Source organism: Bison bison, unplaced genomic scaffold (genome assembly GCF_000754665.1).
Source record: "Bison bison bison isolate TAMUID 2011002044 unplaced genomic scaffold, Bison_UMD1.0 scf7180017864168, whole genome shotgun sequence".
NCBI lineage: Eukaryota > Metazoa > Chordata > Mammalia > Artiodactyla > Bovidae > Bison > Bison bison.
The window spans coordinates 2,679,421-2,697,982 of record NW_011494740.1 but is presented as its reverse complement, the minus strand read 5'-3'; the positions used below and the strand labels follow the sequence as shown (position 1 = coordinate 2,697,982).

At 39.2% G+C, this 18,562-nt stretch overlaps 1 protein-coding gene across 11 annotated transcripts in view; it reads left to right on the top strand.

Moving 5' to 3' along the window:
- ABI3BP (ABI family, member 3 (NESH) binding protein) overlaps nt 1-18,562 on the top strand; it is a 296,163-nt gene that overhangs the window by 210,571 nt on the left and 67,030 nt on the right. For 9 of the 11 annotated variants that reach the window (XM_010841961.1, XM_010841962.1, XM_010841958.1 and 6 more), the window contains 5 exons: nt 5,340-5,399; nt 5,986-6,033; nt 6,831-6,911; nt 9,404-9,481; nt 17,654-17,719. In XM_010841961.1, the coding sequence (XP_010840263.1) occupies nt 5,340-5,399; nt 5,986-6,033; nt 6,831-6,911; nt 9,404-9,481; nt 17,654-17,719 (333 nt within the window). The remainder of the gene's footprint in view (nt 1-5,339; nt 5,400-5,985; nt 6,034-6,830; nt 6,912-9,403; nt 9,482-17,653; nt 17,720-18,562) is intronic. The other 2 variants (XM_010841959.1, XM_010841967.1) reach the window with 2 other exon arrangements.

Genomic DNA, 18,562 nt, shown 5'->3' with positions numbered 1-18,562 from the left:
TCAACTTCTTGTTTTCAACTGTGGAACAAATATGTTAACGGAGATGGAGTCATTAGAGGTAATGACAATATATGTGAGTGATTTTATTTTCCTCTTCATTAGAAACAGTAGTACTATCGGTTCTGATATGACATAATCTCATTAAAGTAATATATGTAATAGTTAAACTTTTCTTCTTTTTAAATATGTAATATTTACCTTACTTTCATCAATACCTTATTTTTTCACACTCTAACTCGTAAGTTTGATTGGAACAGCAGCACAAACGCTCCCCATGGAGCCTTCGTTAGGCTTATTTTATTGACTCTCCAGTACTCTTGCCTGGAAAATCCCATGGATGGAGGAGCCTGGTAGGCTGCAGTCCATGGGGTTGCTAAGAGTTGGACACGACTGAGTGACTTCACTTTCACTTTTCACTTTCATGCATTGGAGAAGGAAATGGCAACACACTCCAGTGTTCTTGCCTGGAGAATCCCAGGAACAGGGGAGCCTGGTGGGCTGCCGTCTATGGGGTCGCACAGAGTCGGACACGACTGAAGCGACTTAGCAGCAGTAGCAGCAGCATTGTCTCTCTAGTTCCAAGTGTCTGTATACCTGAGTGTGAATTGTGTCTCTAAACCCGGTGTTGGTCCTGCCATTGTGTCCATCAGGGGTTCCCCTGTTACTCCATCGGTGTGATGCTACAGGAAGAAACATAAGGCAATCATCACTACTTTTCAGTCCTCTCCCAAGTGTTTAAACAGACTGGATTCAAACAGTTTGGGGGTTATATCTAGTCTCAGGTTTGCTTCCTAAGGAGCCCATGACTTTGTTTACTGGCTCCTCAGAAAACAGGGTAGGTTACGTGTAAATGTAATGTGTACTGGTATATCCTAGAGAGACAGATGCTCTATAAAATGTAAAATGTAGTACTGAAATCAGGACATAGTTATGTTTTAACATGATGTTTGTCTCAATTCTAAGTGATGTCAGAAGTGACAAAATTGAATTTTTAGTCAGTCTCGGATTCTCTGTACAGCTCTTTTATTCCACAGATGCCTAAGCATAACACAGCTTTCATCCAGTTAGACCTTTAGAGAATATCCAGTCACTCAGTCAGATTAACTACAGTATTTAATGAGGAATCTAGACACACTGAGCCCACACAGCATGTCCAGAGCCAGAACAGTACTGGCTTTTCTTTTGATCTGCCTTGGAGAAATGCTTTCAAATTCAGGGCAGAGGACTCACTCTGATGCCTGGTTCAGCGGAGCTGTGCCTTCTTTATAGATGTGTTTCTGTACCAAGGGCTGTCTTGGCTATGTAGCAACTTCTGTCACCACAGAAATATTTGGATAGACTTCAGTCATTGGAAGCAAGCCAGGGGGGAAAAAAATCTAAATTTCAGTAAGCTATCCAACCGTGCAAATGCTCTAAACTGCTCTCTTTGGCAGATTCTAATTTGCAGCATTTTTGCAGTTAAGAAAGAAGGGATGAATGCTAAAATGTCTTTTGGAGATGGAATTGCTAGAATGTGGACAATGACTGAATGGTGTCATGGTGAGAAGGAGGACACAGTGATTTCCAGCTTAGGCAGGTGGTGGTGGTTTAGTCGCTAAGTCGTGTTTGACTCTTGGCAACTCCGTGGAATGTAGACTGCCAGGCTCCTCTGTCCATGGGGATTCTCCTGGCAAGATTACTGGAGTGGGTCACCATTTCCTTCTCCAGGGGATCTTCCCCGCCTAGGAATCAAACCTGGGTCTCCTGCATCACAGATGGATTCTTAACCAACTGAGCTACCAGGGAAGCTAGCTTACACAAGTGGTAGATGCCAATACCATTAACTAAGGCAGGGAACACAGAGGGAGGAATAAGGTGCTAGGTTTGGAGGGCCAGTTGGATTGGTGGTTGAAATGAATTTTTGGCTTTCTAAACAGAAGTCAATATTTAGGATGTAGATTTGGGAGCCATGTGTCTATGTGTCTACTATGTATAGAAGGTTCTTAAATTTTGAGGGAATGATACCATCCAGGAGAAGGTACAGACTGAGAAAATAAGAGATCAGAGATCAAAGTCTTAGAGGGCATGGTTACACTTAAATAGTGGATAGAGGAATGAGGAGCCAGCAGAAGTTTTTGTCAAATAATCAGAGAGTACCAGGAAAGAGGAACTCAGGAGGCCAGGCAGGGAAGGCCATGAGTAACAGTGAGGAGGAAGAGGCCAGAAAAGCCACTGGCCTTGACAGTGTAGGTCTAGAAGCCTGCATCTGAAACCTGTGGGCCAGTGCTTCAGAGGTCAGCAATTTTCAGACTTGGGAAAGGTAAAACAGCATGGATACCATAGATCACATGCATATTCATAAGTCTGCAGTGAGAAGCAGGAGCAGTCACACTACTCAGGATAAATAAAAACTGTAAATTGACTTAGATCAGTTCTAGTCAGGTTTTGCTGTCAAAGAGGCTAAGCAAAAAAATAAAAAATAAACCTTTTTGGTCTTTAGAACATTTTGCTATTCAGAACCATGGATGAGGTCTCATGGATCCATGGGTGCAGGAGATTAGTGAAATGGAAGGCCATCTACAGTGGATGGAGAAGACGCAGTTAAGAAACCAGGAAGCAGAGGCAGAGTTCTTAGTTGAGAGCAAGAAAGGGATTGTTTGAAGGGGAAGTGTTAAGGAACTGGTTATTAATTTTAGGATTTTGGAACTCTTGAGTTGTTTTATGGGTGGAGGGGGAAGAATTCATAGATAAATGAAAATATGGATTAATAGAGAAAAATATAAGATAATAGAAATGATAGAAAGTGAAAGGTCCCAGAGGAGACACAAGGGAAGGTAACACCAGAGCACGAGTGAAGCTCTGAAAGTGGCCTCTGCGAGGCAGGAGACCTGCTGCCTCTCAGACTGTGCCTCCGGGTCCAAGGTTGGAATAAAGGAAGTGGCAGGCTGGACATGAAGGAGGTGTGTGGTCTATGTGTGTTACTTATCTATGAGAATATCTTTGTAGGCTGTTGCAAGGGTAAAGCTCACTGAAGATTTCTTAGTGCCCCATCTCCATCAGAGAGCAACACTTTCATTCTCCCATCTATTCTGGCAGGACCCTCTTGGTGTTCATTCACATTTGTCCATATTAGACACTTCCATTCACAGTTGTCTTCTGGTAGCTGAATTTTTCTTTGAAGAGATGCCCTTTATTCAAAAGGGTAGTTAATATATATATATAACTGGTAAGTTAATTTGTTCATTAATATAAATGATAAATTGGCTAATACAAATGGGTCTAAAATATAATAATAGTAAATATTTTAATAAGGAAATCAAAACTGCCTTCTCAGTTAAATTGTCATGATTTGCATTCATAAGTTTCCCCCAGCATGGAAGATTTAGGTTTTTAGAATCATGCTCTTATTCAATTTAATACACAACAGAATGCCACATAGGGGAAAAAAAAAAGTTGCATTTCTTGGAGCTGCCATTGACCAAATAAGAGAATGATTCACATCCCTTTCCTGTGAATATTTCTAGTTCTTTCCTTTCCACTGATTTCACCTGCTTTAGAACGTCTGGTATGGCAGTTATTAAATCATCACTTCACGGTTAAAACGTGCCAGTGGCAGCAGCAGGAATCCACATTATGCTTGTCTGAATTCCTCAGAAAACTAAGGCAGGCCGCAGGTAATGTGTTTACAGTATGGTGGATTTATTGGTAGCACATTTCTTCTCAGCTTTTCCCTTCCTTAATCCCACCTTCTCTCTGTGCAGTCTAGCACTGGAACCAATTAGGATGTTTATAAACTACAGGCTGCTTTGTATGGCCATGACCTTCTCAGAGCCACATCAAAGTGCCTTCTCCCTCACCCTACAGATAAACAGTTAGTTTGAATTACAGCTGGAAATTCTTCATGTTTTACTGCTTGAATCTTTCAAAAGACTACATAGCAGTGGTGAAATGTTCACCATTATGGTGGGTTTTCTCTCACTTTGTCCACCACTGATCTTTTTTGAAGTTAACCTTTTTAAAACAAACAAAAATCCACATTTCAAGTTCTCCTGGTTGTTATCTTTTAGCTCATAGAAGTTCTAATAGAGTTACATTTCTTTCCAATGGACCAAATTCCACAACTGTGATTTCACTGGTACTTACTCAGTGGCCTAGACTAAGAACAGATGTGACATTCACATTAAATGTAATCTCCAAAAGCCATAAAAGAAAATGAATGTCCATTTTATACGATCTTTTTTCTGCACGAATGGTAAAGTTGTGCTTGTCCACCTTGTGGTACAAAAGTTTTTTCTTCATCTTTCTCAGAGGGAGAATTCTAGCCTGAATCCTATTTTTTTCCCATCCAGCACCATATAAGATGCAAGAAAGTTACACTGCATACCTAAGGGTATTTATGAATTTAGTGTGGTAGGAAAACTTTTCAGTGAGTGAGTAGGGTTGACAAGGACTTCCTTGTAGGGAAACTGAGTCAAAGAAATACATTATATTACTCCTGAAAGGAGATTTGCCATAGAAATTTGGTATTAACAATAGGCAAGTCAACCTGATATTTTCCCCAGTGAGCGATAAGGCATCACTTCCCAGCCTACCATTTTATTTTTCCAAAGTAGAACTGGACACAGGTATTAAAAATGTACCACAGATCAGAACTGAATATGAGTAGGCTTGTAGTGTAGCATACATTTGTCTCCCTTGTTTTCCTGCCAGGAGGCCCTAATACTTATACTAGAAGCCACATCACTAAGAATGACAAAAATGGCAAAATTTATCTAACATTTCCTACTTGACAAGCACTCTCATCAACTTTACACGTGGCGTCTTCTAATGAGTGGCTGATTCCTTTTGCTCTATTTTTCTCCCTATAACTATTATGCCTTTTAGAATAAAATTTTGTTCTCTTTTTAGATCCTCAAGAGTTTTGCTTTTCTTGCCGTTTCCCCCAATTTTCAGCCCGTTTCTTTAAAATAATGTTTCCTATTTCTGTTGGTGGAATTTTAGCAGGAATATCACATGGCAGCTAACCACTTCAGACAAAAGCTGACTTCTTATTTTGAAGATAACTTAGGGAGATAACCTTCTTATGTTTATTAAATTAGTTTTTTCTTCCCTTTTTTCCCCCTCAGGGGAATCTTCAAAATGAACCATGACCAACTTTGTTTTACTGCCACTAGAACCTTCCCTAATACACTGACATTTTTCCATTTTGGAAAGACAGTCTTTTCTTGCCTTAGTGTTTTAGCCATTGTGAAAATATCTTTACTTCATTCATGCTTCCCAGGGTTTTATGTCTGTGGGTTGAGTTTCACTCCAGGTATGGCATTTAGAATGCACAGTGTTTTATAATCTTTTTCTTTCAGTTCCAAGAGATGTGCTCCTTCCCCATAAGCCAGACCCCGAAGTCTCTCAGAGCGAACCTGGTAAATGAACTGTTTTATTCTCCCAGTTAGGAAGTGTATTTTTCAAAAGATATTCTTGAGGCAAATATATTTTTGCAATGAGGGTGATATGCAGAAGAAGCTCAGAGAAAATTTTAGATAGAAAATGTGTATTTCTTTAGAGGAAGATTTAATCATGCAATCTGCTTGACATATTTCCCCCATGAGGGAATAGGGTATAATTAGTTTATTTTCCCTGAAAGTGTTTTTATTGAATAGGAAATCATGCTAAAGCTATAAGATATAATTATTAACTGAGTCAACCATGTTCACATTTTTTCAGGGTGTAAATATAGCTACATCCAAATGTGGGTCTAGTTTTAAATTAAAAATATGGGTGCCTACCCAAATTTTCCTCATAGTGACAGCAAATGAAAACTTTAAAGTTTTAGCTAAACTAAGTTCCCTGGGTGTCATCTGATATATAGAATTTTCTTATATTTATTCTGATTCTCTAAGAGAATGTTTAAATGTTCAGATGGGTGCATTGTAGAGACACAGAAACTAGGTTTACTCCCCCAGGTAGTAATTCTCATAAATATATTTCTTTGGTTTGCTTTTGGCCTAGTTCTGCAACCTGTTACCTTTAGAATCCATCTGCCAGAGACAACTCTAGGTAATGGTTTTTCCATTTGACTCACTCTAATTTTTTTCCTGGCTGCCATCAAGATTGCAGGTCTTTCTCAAACAATCACACTGAAACATCCTCCCTTCTCAGTCCTCTTCATTGTTTCATTCTCATTATTTTTTACCCTTTTCAGAATAGAAAGGCAGTGGTTTCACTGTTTTAAAGGTTTGCTCTGAAGACCAACTTAAGAACGCTCATTACCACGTTCATCCTCACCTACCTCATTTATCTGTGTTCAAAATGATCCCACCTTACTCATGTCCATATAATTAACATTTCTGCTGGCTTAATGGTTCTCAGCCGTGGCCTTAACAACACACTAACATGCTGTGGAAGGCTCTGGCAAGTACTTATTGTGTATCTCAAAATACTAAAATTTGCCACTGGTTTATTTTTAAAAATATATTTGAATGGACTCCAGATGGTTGCTACAGTGATGATATCGTCTCCTCTGGGTGATCCTGTGTGCTCTCTTGGAGGGGAGAGATGCAGCTGAGGGACCTAGAACCATGTCTAAACCATACCCATCTTAACCAGGCATGGTCATGGACTGTGTCAAGCACTGAATGTTGTTTATTATCTATCCTGGTGTGGGAAAAAACAGTTGAGAACCATTATTCTGATACTCCACAGGTTCCATGCACACTTAACTTTCTTTTCCATGACCCACTTAATGTTTTCCTTTTTGTATTTCAAGTAACAGAATCTCATGTAATATTATTTTGGCTGGTTGCTGGCTTTTGAATCTAAAGATTGACAGCCTTGGTACTTACTTGTCTTTTCAGCTCCTTTAGAGACACGAGGCAGCCCTTTGATTCCTATGATTTCACCAAGTACTAGTCAAGAGGAACTACAAACCACTCTTGGTAAATTTTGCTTTGATATTCAGCCCAATGAGGACTTAACATTTTAGGAATTGCCCTTAAAGTAGCCATACATATGTTGTGTTCGTGGTATTCCAAACAATAGAGGATCTCTTTTTATCACTGTAAAAGATATCCATTTCACTTGATTCTTTTACATTAACTGTGTATTTGTCCTTCTAATATTTATGCTGATTTCCAGTACAAGATGAGAATGTTTTAAAACATCTTAACAAAACTTCAGTTACTTTTTTGGAAAAAGAATCTTCCCGATATATGTATAATTATGGCTGGTTTGCGTTGTTGTATGGCAGAAACCAACACAACCTTGTAAAGCGATTTCCCTCCAATTAAAGAATAAATTAAAAAAAAAAACTTCCCAGTGTATATCAATGCTATACTTTCTTGTTGCTTTTTCCATATTTGAAGCTGCATTTGGGAAGAAAAATTTTATTTTTTAAATCTGAATATCTTATAGTGTTAAGTGCAATGCTAAGCAATGGGAATGCCAAAATACAACTGCTTTAAAGGTAAGTCCTTACCTTGGAGAGATCGCCATCTAATACAAAGACAGGATTTAGCAATAATTGTGCTTCCTCTGGAGAAGGCAATGGCACCCCACTCCAGTACTCTTGCCTGGAAAATCCCATGGATGGAGGAGCCTGGTAGGCTGCAGTCCATGGGGTCGCTAGGAGTCGGACATGACTGAGTGACTTCACTTTCACTTTTCACTTTCATGCATTGGAGAAGGAAATGGCAACCCACTCCAGTGTTCTTGCCTGGAGAATCCCAGGGACGGGGGAGCCTGGTGGGCTGCTGTCTATGGGGCTGCACAGAGACGGACACGACTGAAGTGATTTAGCAGCAGTGCTTCCTCTGTGCTACCCAGTGTTCTACACGTATTTTTAAATTTAAGACACATTACAAGTTTGTGGTGTAGATTCTATTGCCCCATTTTACAGATTAGAAAACTGAGGCATTGAAAGATTTTAAAAATCTGGCCAAGCTGTAGAGCTAACATCAGAGCCAAACTGGAACCCACATTCTCAGTTGTCAGAGCTCCTGGAATTCACTCTCATATTATTCATTACAATGAGATCATAGAGAAATGAGCAGCACACTGAACAAGCAAACTACCTGGGGGTATCAGGGAAGGCTTCACAGAGGAAGTGGCATGTATGCCAGGTCTTCCAGTTGGAATGAGAGTTAAAGGTATGAAGGGCTCTTCAGGTTAAAGAATGATGGGGAAGAGGCACATACAGAGAATGGTAGCCAGACTCATCTGAGGAACATGTGGGTGGCCATGAAGACACACAGGTGGATGGATGAGTCAGGAAGACTGGTTGGGATGAGCTGCCCACGCTCTCCAGGAGTTCAGCATCAATGTCTTCACCCTCATTTGCCTGTGACTTGGCTGAATGTAAACAGGAAAGCAAGAATTCCCAGCTTGTGTCTGTTGGCTCCTCTGCCCTGTCCACACCACATCCCACGTGGTTATGTTTAAATCAGTGGCTTTACTTTCCTCCCTTCATCCCTTTTCAGGTCAACCCATTCTTTGTGTGTGAAATAAAGTTATTGATCCCATTTTAAAAGGAATCCTTTTTGAAGGAAAATACTTAAAACTGAATGAGCAAATATATCTTAATTACCAAATATTTATCTATTACAGCATAGGCCCTCAAAGTCAGCTTTACCCATGAGAGGAAGTCAAAAGTACTTATCAAGAACCACTGCTGAATATGTTAATTATCTAAGTTCCACTTCTGTTTTTTTTGCCTTTTTTTTTTTTTTACTATATCTTAGTTTATTGGGCCAACTATCACAATTATCTATGAGCAGAATCTAGATTATAAAACAGGCAGAAAATATGATGACAGCATATTTATTTTCACCAAATATTTCCTTGGATCCAGTATGTGGCAAAGTGAATAGTATAATTTGCTCTGTCAGTATGATATTGTAATTATTTCAAGTTAATATAGGACTGTTTATTTTGTTAGGAGTAATGTGTCTGTATGTCAATAAACTTTGATTTTCATGTGAGATAAATAGAATATTTATTCTTATGTGGTGTAAATGCACATTATTTTCTATGATCTATTTTTTCCAGCTCACCTAAATAACTTGTGAAGGTCGTGAAATAGAAGGAAACATGAAGGCAATGATACATAAGACAGGAAGCATATCCAAGAGTATAGTCATGCCCGATATCATTAAACAGTGATCCTGAACTAAAAGCTTTCAGAGATCCTTATAATAATCATTAATATAATAGTTTAAGGAGACAGTAAATATAATAAATCAGAGTTATTAAAATGTACCAGTAACTTTAAAATAAGATGATCACTAGGCATAGTTATAAATACAACTTACCCTTATATCATTGCACGGGGGAAAAAAAGAGTGTGGGGTTTTTTCTTGTTTTTTTTTTTTTTTTTACTTGTTCATTAATGATATTTATTTAAAGCCATTTATCTTACTGTGTTTTTCCCCAGCAGCAACAGACCAGTCTACCCAAGAACTCTTCACAACAAAGGTTCCACAAACAACTGAATTGGCAAAGACAACTCAGGGTAAAGCTATTTCCCTACCTCTGGATAGTGGCTTTTCCTTCTTTGTTTAAGCAGGAAGAAAATTTTCCTTTAAGAAACAGAATTTTCATCACAGTGAGTTAGTTTAAATTTTTTTCACTTCATAGCTCAGAACATCAGCCAAGTAGTAATATTAAATGATTACCAGTTAAATGTAGGAAAGACAGTCTCTTTAGTTAGAGCTTTGCTTTTGAATGCTAATGTTCTTTGCAGCTGATGATAATGACTAAGAATGTAAGCTCCTATTTTTCCCTTGCCTTACCTTCTTTCGCCTCATTTTCCAGAGCTGATAAATAACAATCTGTTACCTTCCTTCTTCTCCTCTTACTTTCTTTACCTCTTTTCCTCTTTGTCCTATCTCCAAAACTTGATGAACTCATTGATGTTGCAGCCTGAGAAAGGGAACTAGTAACAAGAAAATCATTTTTAAATATGAATTAATATTAAAACATCCAGGAAGGTTTGCTCTGGGGTTTCCTTATATTATTTCTTCTTTCTGCTTTTTGGGAAGTCAACTCGCCTACACAAAGCTTTTTCTCACATCCTCATGCTCTCAGACACCTTTCCTTTTTATATACTTCTTTCTTACTTGGATTGTAACCAGTTGCAGATTTCCAGGATTTTCATGTTGTTTTTTTTTCTTTTTTGTCCCCTTAATAGCCCTCTTTTGCCCATTTCTACCTCTAGCATGTGGAAGGAAGCCCCCCAAAATGAGAGCAAATAAATTTTAAAGAGCTGCAAGACAAATTTATTTTACTCAATTGTCAGTTATACTGGAGGGAGGGATTGGGAGAAGAAATATAGCAATAAGAGGAAATGACAATAAAAGAAATCTACCTTTAAGGGATATATTTTAGAATAAGTAGAGAAGTACTTATTCTAAATGAACATGACTGAGAATACTCACTATGGTATAGGGCAGTTCTTGTAAATTTTCTAAGTCTTTTGAATTTGTTTCATTTTTATAATGGCTTAAATGTTAATTTTATTATTTACTTTATTACCTTTCTGTTTATTAACTTTTATTTATTTAAAAAATATGCACAGAAGTAAGGAGCCTAGTGTAACAGCAGTCTTCCCACACCCTCATTATCAGTTTCAGAGGTTAACAGCAGATGTTCAATCCTATTGCATCCATACCCCATCCTGATCTTTATATGTTTGTAACATTGCAATGGCACCCCACTCCAGTACTCTTGCCTGGAAAATCCCATGGACGGAGCAGCCTGGTGGGCTGCAGTCCATGGGGTCGCTAGGAGTCGGACACGACTGAGCGACTTCACTTTCACTTTTCACTTTCATGCATTGGAGAAGGAAATGGCAACCCACTCCAGTGTTCTTGCCTGGAGAATCCCAGGGATGGGGGAGCCTGGTGGGCTGCCATCTATGGGGTCACACAGAGTCGGACACGACTGAAGCTACTTGGCAGCAGCAGTAGCAGCAAACCTCTTTAATGTCTGGCTTAATAGAAGATATCTGGATTCTCATAATCAAACACATTGACGTTTTTACAGCAAGATATGTATTGACAATAAGCGGGATAAATATTCTTCAGGTTGTATTGCCAAATGAGAAAAAGATTTCAGCTTTTAGAGCCTTGTAAATTTCAAAATTGAAAATAAAAGATAATAGGCGTGTTCTTTTCTTGTTTTTGCTTCCTCTTACTTTAATGGGAATATCAATATTTTTATCCAATTCCTTCTAGAACTTGGCTTTATAGATGAATTTCACAGTTGATTGGATGTGTATTCAAGATCTGATACCATTCTATGAATTATCTTAACATATTTATATAACGTACTACATTTTAATCATTTTCTTATGTTCTGAGGATCCTTAACTTAACCTATGTGGCCCTGGGATCCACACTTTTCTAGACTTGTGCCAAGGCCCTTTAAAGGGGGCTCACCAGGAATGCATTTCCAACATGACCCAGGCCAGTAACCCTGCTTGGGGGTAGAGGGTAAGCTTTAGTAACAGCACCCTCCTGTGTGTCCTGGATCACCCTTCGACCCAACCCTCATAAGCGTGTGCCTGAGCATTGTGGACGAGGAAGTTGATCCATTGCATTGTTTTTAGCATGTTGTGTTTCTAACAGTAGGCATTAGATGCACAAGACGACACACAGCAACTTGAGAGATGCTGTGAGAATGAAATTGTTCCTCTTGATCTTCACACTTCACCCATTCGTGTCCCTTGTGGCTTTTTGGTCTCCAGGCCCTCAGCAGTAAGGCCCCAGTGCTCCAAAGAAACTTAATGCCTAAAACCTACAGCATGAATGTGCTAGTAGGGTCTCCAGCACCATCCCTCTCTGCCATTCCTGCTTCTTTGTCAGCTGAGACAATTGCCTGCAGCTCTATTTGAAACCCTGACATATTCAAGCTTCTCTCCTTTGCTCCTCTTATCTCAACCCATGGTAGAAATCCATTGGCCAGAGGCATCCTGGGGACATTTTTTTTTTTTTTTTAATCCTTACTTTATTTGGCTGTACTGGGTCTTAGTTGCGGCATGTGGGATCTAGTTCCTGGACCAGGGATAGAACCCAGGCCCCCTGCTCTGGGATCATGAAATCCTAGCCACTGGACCACCAGGGAAGTCCCTCTGGGGGCATTTTGATTATTTATTTCAGCCCCTGATCTTTATACCACCCAGAGAAATTTGTACCCTTCTTTTCCTCCCCCAACACTGGGAAAAACAAAGGTCCTTAAAGGTATTTCTCCTATAATCCCTGTTTGTCTATTTTTTATGTTATCTTTGTCAGTATTTTTAGTATTCTTTTTAAACAATTTTATAAAACTCTTTAGATATGAAGCTATCTTTTAAAATTAGTTTTATCAGTCACCAAAAGCTATGTCGAGATGATATTTACAATATTACATCCTCACAATGTGTCTTTGTCTTTTATTTTTTAGTTTAAAATTGAAACCCTCAAGCAGTTTTCTCAAGGCCCTGTATTATCTAGTGATGAGATATGTAATTCACAGCCTAAACCTGTTATATTTCAACTCCTTTATGAAAAGTTCTTTCAAAATATAAATAAAGGCTACAGAAAAAGAAAAAAAGAAATTCTGATCCTGTGGCTTAGAAATAATGAATGAATGTAGTACTGATTATTTCTGTGTTCTAGTCAAAGTTTCTTTTCTAAAGTTTTAAAATTTATATATATTCTAGAATGATACTAATAGAGCCATGATTCTTTATATTTCTTAAAGCAAAGACAATCTAACATTGAAGAAATTAACAAGAGAGCTGAAGTATATTCAACTGACAGGGAACCCTACCACTCTCAAAGAAAATTGAAGAAAAACATTTGCAAGTCATCACCACATACTTTAGGGTGTGTGAGAACTGATTTTTTAAAATAACATCAGTTCCTCTGTTCACTCTTGTTATTACATGTTGAAAGTCCCATGTTAAACCTACAGAGAATTTCAGAACATGTCTGCTATTTTTGGCCTGAAGTTTGGCAAAAGTCTGCTCATCAGTCTTCACATTGGAAGTTTATAAATGAGCTACATTATAATATGTTTTGCAGGTGTATTTTTTTTTAATGTGGTAGGCAAGGCATTTGCTGATTTATGGTTACATAAATACCCACTCAAGATGTGAACAAAATCACTGAAACTGTAATCTACTTACAAAGTTTGCACAAAAATTTTTTCCAGTCTTAGCTAAAGCATTACCAAGAAAGTTGGTGGCAGGAGGCAATGTGGTGTGTTGAGGCGGGCAGAGGAGGGAAGATGAGGATAGACACATTCCAGGACGGATGCACACTTTAAAAGCTTATAGTGGAGCTTCCCTGGTGGTTCAGCGCTTAAGATTCCACGCTTCTACTGCAGGGAACTAGTGTTCAATCCCTGGTTGAAGAACTAAGATCCTGCATGCTATGTGGCCAAATATATAAAGAAAGAAGAAAGAAAGAAAATCACCCATTTACAGAGTACTGGTTTGTGTCAGAAATGGAAATGGCATCACTGACTCGATGGACGTGAGTCTGAGTGAACCCCGGGAGTTGGTGATGGACAGGGAGGCCTGGCGTGCTGCGATTCATGGGGTCGCAAAGAGTCGGACACAACTGAGCGACTGAACTGACTGACTGACAAGTCATCATTAATGGTTCTCACTGTGTCAGGCCCTGGAAACAAGAGCAGAAAGTAACAAGGTGGCATGTTGGTTCCTGGGAATTATGAGTATTTGATCTTTCTCACCCTCCCTTGATGAACAGGACCCAGAGGTCATTTACGTTCATCCCTAAAGCTTTACTGGAAAAGGAAGTAGCAACCCACTGCAGTCTTCTTGCCTGGATAATTCCTTAGACAGAGGAGCCTGGCAGGCTGTAGTCTCAGTTCAGTTACTCAGTTGTGTCCAATTCTTTGTGACCCCATGCACTGTAGCACAGCAGGCTTCCCTGTCCATCACCAGCTCCTGGAGCTTACTCAAACTCATGTCCATCGAGTCAGTGATGCCATCCAACCATCTCATCCTCTAGTCCCTTCTCCTCCCACATCAATCTTTCCCAGCATCAGGGTCTTTTCCAGTGAGTCACTTCTTCACATCAGGTGGCCAAGTATTGGAGTTTCAGCTTCAGCATCAGTCCTTCCAATGAATATTCACGACTGATTTCCTTTTGGATAGACTGGTTGGATCCCCTTGCTGTCCAAGGGACTCTCAAGAGACTTCAACACCTCAGTTCAAAAGCATCCTTTGGCACTCAGCTTTCTTTATAGTCCAACTCTCACATCCACACATGACTACTGGAAAAACTATAGCTTTGACTAGATGGATATTTGTTGGCAAAGTAATATCTCTGCTTTTTAATATGCTATCTAGGTTGGTCATAGTTTTCCTTCCAAGGAGCAAGCATCTTTTAATTTCATGGCTGCAGTCACCATCTGCAGTGATTTTGGAGCCACCAAAAATAAAGTCTGTCACTGTTTTCTTTGATTTCCCATCTATTTGCCATGAAGTGATGAGACCAGATGCCATGATTTTAGTATTCTGAATGTTGAGTTTTAAGCCAACTTTTTCATTCTCCTCTATCACTTTCATCAAGAAGCTCTTTAGTTCTTTCTTCACTTTCTGCCATAAGGGTAGTGTCATCTGCATATCTGAGATTATTGATATTTCTCCCAGCAATCTTGATTCTAGATTGTGCTTCATCTAGCCCGGAATTTCTCATTATGTACTCTGCATATAAGTTAAATAAGCAGGGTGACAATATACAGCCTTGACAAACTTCTTTCCTGATTTGGACCCAGTGTTGTTCCATGTCCAGTTCTAACTGTTGCTTCTTGACCTGCATACAGATTTCTCAGGAGGCAGGTAAGGTGGTCTGATATTCCCATCTCTTTAAGAATTTTCTACAGTTTATTGTGATCCACACAGTCATAGGCTTTGGTGTAGCATATAAAACAGAAGTACATGTTTTTCTGGAACTGTCTTGCTTTTTTGATGATCCAACGGATATTGGCAATTTGATCTCTGGTTCCTCTGCCTTTTCTAAATCCAGCTTGTAAATCTGGAAGTTCACAGTTCACGTACTGTTGAAGCCTGACTTGGAGGATTTTGAGTATTACTTTGCTAGTGTGTGAGATGAGTGCAATTGTGAAGTAGTTTGAGCATTCTTTGGCATTGCCTTTCTTTGGGATTGGAATGAAAACTCACCTTTTCCAGTCCTGTGGCCACTGCTGAGTTTTCCAAATTTGCTGGCATATTGAGTGCAGCACTTTCACACCATCCTCTTTTAGGATTTGAAATAGCTCAACTGAAATTCCATCACCTCCTCTAGCTTTGTTCATAGTGATGCTTCCTAAGGCCCACTTGACTCTGCATTCCAGGATGTCTGGCTCTAGGTGAGTAATCACACCATTGTGGTTATCTTGGTCATGAAGATCTTTTTTATATAGTTCTTCTGTGTATTCTTGCCACCTCTTCTTAATATCTTCTGCTTCTGTTAGGTCCATAACACTTCTGTCCTTTATTGTGCCCATCTTTCCATGAAATGTTCCCTTGATGTCTCTAATTTTCTTGATGAGATCTCTAGTCTTTCCCATTCTACTGTTTTCCTCTATTTCTTTGCATTGATCACTGAGGAAGGCTTTCTTATCGCTCCTTGCTATTCTTTGAAACTCTGCATTCAAATGGGTATATCTTTCCTTTTCTCCTTTGCTTTTCGCTTCTCTTCTTTTCACAGCTATTTGTAAGGCCTCCTCGACAACCATTTTGCCTTTCTGCATTTCTTTATCTTGGGGATGGTTTTGATCACTGCCTCCTATACAATGTCATGAACCTCCATCCACAGTTCTTCAGGCACTCTATCAGATCTAATCCCTAAAATCTATTTCTCACTTCCACTGTATAATCATAAGGGGTTGGATTTAGGTCATACCAGAATGGTCTAGTGGTTTTCCCTACTTTCTTAAATTTAAGTCTGTATTTCGCAGTAAGGAGTTCATGATCTGAGCCTCATTCAGTTCCTTTTCTTGTTTTTGCTGACTGTATAGAGTTTCTCCATCTTTGGCTGCAAATATAATCAGTCTGATTTCAGTTTTGACCATCTACGTCCATGTGCAGAGTCTTCCCTTGTGTTGTTGGAAGAGGGTGTTTGCTAAGACCAGTGCGTTCTCTTGGCAGAACTCTATTAGCCTTTGCCCTGCTTCATTCTGTACTCCAAGGCCAAATTTGCCTGTTACTCCAGCTATTTCTTGACTTCCTACTTATGCATTACAGTCCCCTATAATGAAAAGGACATCTTTTTTTGGTTTTAAGTCTAGCAGGTCTTGTAGGTCTTCATAGGACCGTTCAACTTCAGCTTCTTCAACATTACTGGTTGGGGCATAGACTTGGATTACTATGATATTGAATGATTTGCCTTGGAAATGAACAGAGATCATTATTTCGTTTTTTGAGATTGCATCCAAGTACTACATTTCAGACTCTTGGTCTAACTCTCAGACTAGGATGGCTACTCCATTTCTTCTAAGGGATTTCTTGCCCACATTACTAGATATAATGATAATCTGAGTTAAATTCACTCATTCCATTCCATTTTAGTTTGCTGATTCCTAAAATTTTGATGTTCACACTTGTCATCTCCTGTTTGACCACTTTCAATTTGCCTTGATTCACGGACCTAACATGAATTTAGGTCCTATGTAATATTGTTCTTTATAGCATCAGACTTGACTTCCATCACCAGTCACATCCACAACTGGGTGGTGTTGTTGCTTTGGGTCCATCTCTTCATTCTTTCTGGAGTTATTTCTCCACTGATCTCCAATAGCATGTTGGGCACCTAATGACCTGTGGAGTTCATCTTTCAGTGTCCTGTCTTTTTGCCTCTTCATACAGCCTATGGGGTCACAAAGAGTCAGACATGACTGAGTAACTAACACACAAAGCTTTAATGAATGGCACTAAGTGAGTATTTATTCAGTACAGGGTTCATGAGCTAAGACAATTTGATAGAGATCACATGTTTCTACTCTTTTCTTCTTACATACCTAAAATATTTTTCTTTTTGCCTTTATGATTACTTATCTTCTTTAGCAAAGTATTGCTCCATAATGACTCTCTGGTTGAGAAATATGAATAGATAGATGGATGGATTGATGGACAGATGGACAGATACATAGATGGATGGAGGGTTAGATGATTGACTTCTGTGTTTATCATATTAAGCAACCATGTGGTGAAATAAATGCCCTTGAAAACATAGACTAATTGGTGACTAATCCTTACCTTACTTTGACTATGTGCATCTTTAATTTCCAGTCATGCATATTTTCACTTGCTTTATTTTCCTTTAGCGGGCTTTCCTGGTGGTTCAGACAGTAAAGAATCTGCCTGCAATGCAGGAGACCCAGATTCCATCCCTGGGTCAGGAATACCCCCTGAAGAAGGAAATGGCCACCCACTCCAGTATTTGCCTGGAGAATCCCATGAATAGAGGAGCCTGACGGACTGTTCCATGGGGTCACAAAGAGTGGGACATGACTGAGCAACTAAACATGCATTTTCCTTTAGCATCAATGCTCTAATGCATACTTGCAGATTTAAAATGTTCTTTATGCTTCCATGCAAAGTGCGTAAGTTGTTGGTCTGTAGAGTACTGAAACTCCTTTGGTTATTAAATCTGAGTTTCCTCTGTTTCAGCACCACACAGATTATATACTACTACTATGAGGCCCAGAACACCTGACAAACCACACATCAGACCTGGTAAGTTGTTCCTCTTTCTGATGATCTAAATAATCAACATACCTAGGAAGATATGCTTCCCTGGTTGTTGAGACAGGGAAGAGTCTGCCTACAATGTAGGAGACCCGGATTCGATCCCTGGGTTGGGAAGATCCATTGGAGGAGGAAATGGCAACCTACTCCAGTAATTTTGCCTGGAAAATCCCATGGATGGAGGAACCTGTCAGGTTACAGTCCATAGGGTTGCAAAGAGTCAGACACGACTGAGTGACTAACACTTAAATGAAAAAAAGAAGATATAAAATGTATTGAGTTCCCTGGTGGTCCAGTGGTTAGGATTCCAAGCTTCCACTGCAAGGGGTGCAGACTTGATACCTGATTGGGGAACTAGGATCCTGCATGCTGTGCAGCATGACCAAAAAAAGAATGTATTGAAACAGCCAAATGACCAAATGAGGGCTATATATCCTGAAACTGAAATAAATTACATACAAAATTCTGATCCTTGTGGGTAAGTGGAGAGGTAATCATGAATCCATGGAAGCAACAAGACTTGACTGAAATTTTTTAAGGATAAGCAGATTCAGAGACTACTATGGAAATTTACCAATATAACATCATTTTGAAAATAGTATTTTTGCCTAAATCACACATACTCTCTCGCCCTCCTTCAGTTTTCCATGGCAATTATAGAGATAACATTAGCAATAGCTTACTCCTTGGAAGGAAAGTTATGACCAACCTAGATAGCATATTCAAAAGCAGAGACATTACTTGGCCAACAAAGGTTCGTCTAGTCAAGGCTATGGTTTTTCCTGTGGTCATGTATGGATGTGAGAGTTGGACTGTGAAGAAGGCTGAGCG